The 3,279-nt window shown below is 27.6% G+C and overlaps 1 protein-coding gene across 1 annotated transcript; it reads left to right on the forward strand.

Annotated features, from left to right (window-relative positions):
• Window positions 1–685: 685 nt before the first annotated feature.
• Window positions 686–1,608, forward strand: LOC119686105 (the record flags this gene model as incomplete). The annotated part of the gene is made up of 1 exon (XM_038100573.1): window positions 686–1,608. A coding segment is annotated over one exon (282 nt), but the record flags the coding sequence as incomplete, so codon positions are not given.
• Window positions 1,609–3,279: the final 1,671 nt, after the last annotated feature.

Genomic DNA, 3,279 nt, shown 5'->3' on the forward strand with positions numbered 1-3,279 from the left:
ATTGTTTGATTGCGTTTTCGTTCAAGTTTTTATTTTTTATTGCCTTTTAAGAGATATTTTTTTTAAGTAGGTGAATAAGTAAAGTCGAGTCAGCCATCAAAAATAAGTGATGAGTTCATTTGCAGCTTAAAACATTACTTTTATTACTTTTGTTATTTTTTCTTTAATGGCCAACAATTTAATTTAATTTTCAATTAACATTAAATTCTAAAAGCCAACAAATTCTGTACTTTTTTGCCACTAAAAAGTATTTAATTATTTTTCTTTTTTGGTATTTTTAAATTTATTGTTGAACTCTTTAAGAGCCAAGTTCGGCATTTATAAAAGAATATTTTTAATATCCACAAAATCTGTTTTTAATTGTTAATTTAATTAACTTAATTACTTTTGAATTAAGAACGCTTTCATATAAAAATAATTTAATTAATAAATAACAAATAACAAAAAATGCAAACAAAATTTAATATTTCGTCATTCTAAGAAAATAAATTTCGTGCCTTCATTTAGCAAATCGATCACGTCTATGCTTTGAGCAATTAATTGGCCTTTCAACTGAGTCAGCGTGAACATAGTAAACATTTCTGTATTCGCGATAAAATATGCAAAATTTATTGTTCCTACTTCCTCATAAAACATCACAAACGTACATAAAACGTATGAAATATTGAGTAGTCACTAACTTCCGCTTTGTTTGTCTTCTTTACTTACAGCGCATCCCGGCAAATGCTTCGACAAGATCACACGTCGCGCCATGTTGCCCAACAAGGAGTACAAACCGAAGGGCATTTGCGCTGCCATGACCTGCGATATCAGAACACTGACCATTAATATTGAAACCTGTCCCTACGTGGAGATGCCCGGCTGTGAGGAGCTGCCCGCAGATCCCACATGGTCATTCCCAAAATGCTGTCCGCAATTTAAGTGCACCGACTTCAAGACCGGCAAAGAATTCGTCGTGTCGCTGTAGTGCGTCTTCCGCGGGACCGTCCCAGTGCTGTGTCTTCTGAAAAATCGTGTGCAGCGTAGACCAGCGTATAGCAGCGTAGAATCTTCGTTCGTCACACGCCTGCCCGATGCCTTTAGGCTTTAAGTACAATAAACAAATCGTGATTTTATACTTTGTATTTAATATTGTATGTAATTTAACTTGTTCGTGTGTGTGTGTGTGCCGAGGAGCCAGTGTGTGTGTGCGTGCCATCAACAATTTGTGAAATATCTCAACTCCATTGTTACTTCATTGATAATTTATTAATTTATTTATAAAAATCAACAAAAAATTTGTAAATACTCGTGTAACTTCCCTCATTGTTTCCAGTGAACTCGTTTATTTATAATTGAAACATTCTTAATTTATGTATTTATGTATTTATGTTCATGTATGAAAGTTTGTATCTCGCATTCTCGTATTAAGCAATCGAAAGTAACTCTAAAATCTGTTAAATTATTTATTGAGAAATCTTCTCCTCTTCTTAACTTTGATTTATTCAAATATTATTTATATTTGCGATATTTGCAGACTTAACTTATTTTAAGTTTATGTTTAGTTTTTTATAAATTATAAATTGAAAAAAAAATTGCATAAAAAAGAAAAAAATAAATATAAAACAATAATTAAATAAAATAATTTGGCTTTTATTTATTTAGTAGTCATTAATACGGCTTTTAGTATTAATATATGTTTTTTGTCCTATGACAAGAAGATCCATTTCGAATAGAAAGAGGGATAATACAAAGGCATTATATATTATTAAATTTTTATTTAATATTATTTAATATTTATTATTAAAAATTACTTTTATCTTATGACAAGACATCTATTTCGAATAGAAAAGTAGTCAATAAAATGAATTTTTATTTATATTTAATATTATTTAATTTTTATTATTAGAAATTATCTTTACCCTATGACGAGAAATCCATTTTTAAAAAGGGACAATAAAATGCCTTTAGGCATTAAAAATTTGAAAATTAAATATTATTTATTTTTATTTATTTTATATTAAATAATATTATTTAATTTTTATTATTAGAAATTATCTCTATCCTATGACAAGAAATCTATTTTGAATAGAAAGAGGGATAACACAATAGCTTTTTAGTATCAATAATTTGAAAATTAAATATTATTTAATTTTTATTTATATTTAATATAACTTAATAATTATTGTGAGTAATTATCTTTATCTAATGACAAGAAATCTATTCCAAATAGAATGAAAGGTTTTTACATTTCTAAATTTTTAAAATTTACAATTTTTTCGGATATCGCTGAATATCTATAATCAGTGATCTTTAAAAATATTCCAAAGTATGATATATCTTTTGAAAATGTTTTATACTTACCATTAATAAAAAAAAATAATAATTGCAGAAACAGAAATTTACAAGAAATTTTGAAATTAAATTAAAGAATTAATTTAAATAAATTTAAAAAATTAAAATTTTGAAATAAGGCTATTTTTGTTTATCAACTTATTCTAGCGGGCATATTGTGGTTTCCTAACTGAACTGTGACTGATTAACAAACCCACTATTAGACTGAAATCATTATAATTCAATAACATACTTCCATTTGTTATTATTTAAAAGGCCCTAACCAGCTAACAGATACTTAATTTTGTTAAATATTGTTATGTAGAAATATATATGTAAATATAAATAAATTCTTAAATCATTTTTTAAAACCGCAAGTACACTGACTCTGAGCTTTAAATTTAGCAGGGTATGGTATTTACAATCTCAATTAAATTCCAAGACCGCTGATGGTGGTATTTGACAATACTCGAAACAAGTGGTATGGTCAGCCAAATATTCAATTCATTAAAAAAGTATAAAAAGAGTTTGTGTTGTTGTAGTTCACTATTTTTCGAAACCTGCATATTAAATATATTAGTTTCTATTAAGCAAAATAGTCACTACTGTCATATTGACATTAAAATCAATAACTTTATAATACAATTTACACAAAGAACTTTAAATATTAAGTCCTAGAACTAATAAAAGACAATATGCTCACTTCAAAATGTCCAAAATAAATATAAATATCTTACCTTTTGCAGTAGGGAAGAGGATAAAAATGTATCCCATCTGCTTTGTGTTTGTCCAGTTCATGTACGGTTGCGACTCAATAAGGGCCGTCTTCTCTATAGATCTTGATCAACTTCAAGATTTTCCACTAAACAACATTCTGAGCTTTGCCAAAGGTTCTAGGTGATTTTAAACCCCGATTCTCTCCATTATACTGTAACACAATGAGCCTATAGGTCTAAGTGGATCCCT

The sequence above is a fragment of the Teleopsis dalmanni genome, chromosome 1 (assembly GCF_002237135.1).
Source record: "Teleopsis dalmanni isolate 2A chromosome 1, ASM223713v2, whole genome shotgun sequence".
Lineage (NCBI taxonomy): Eukaryota > Metazoa > Arthropoda > Insecta > Diptera > Diopsidae > Teleopsis > Teleopsis dalmanni.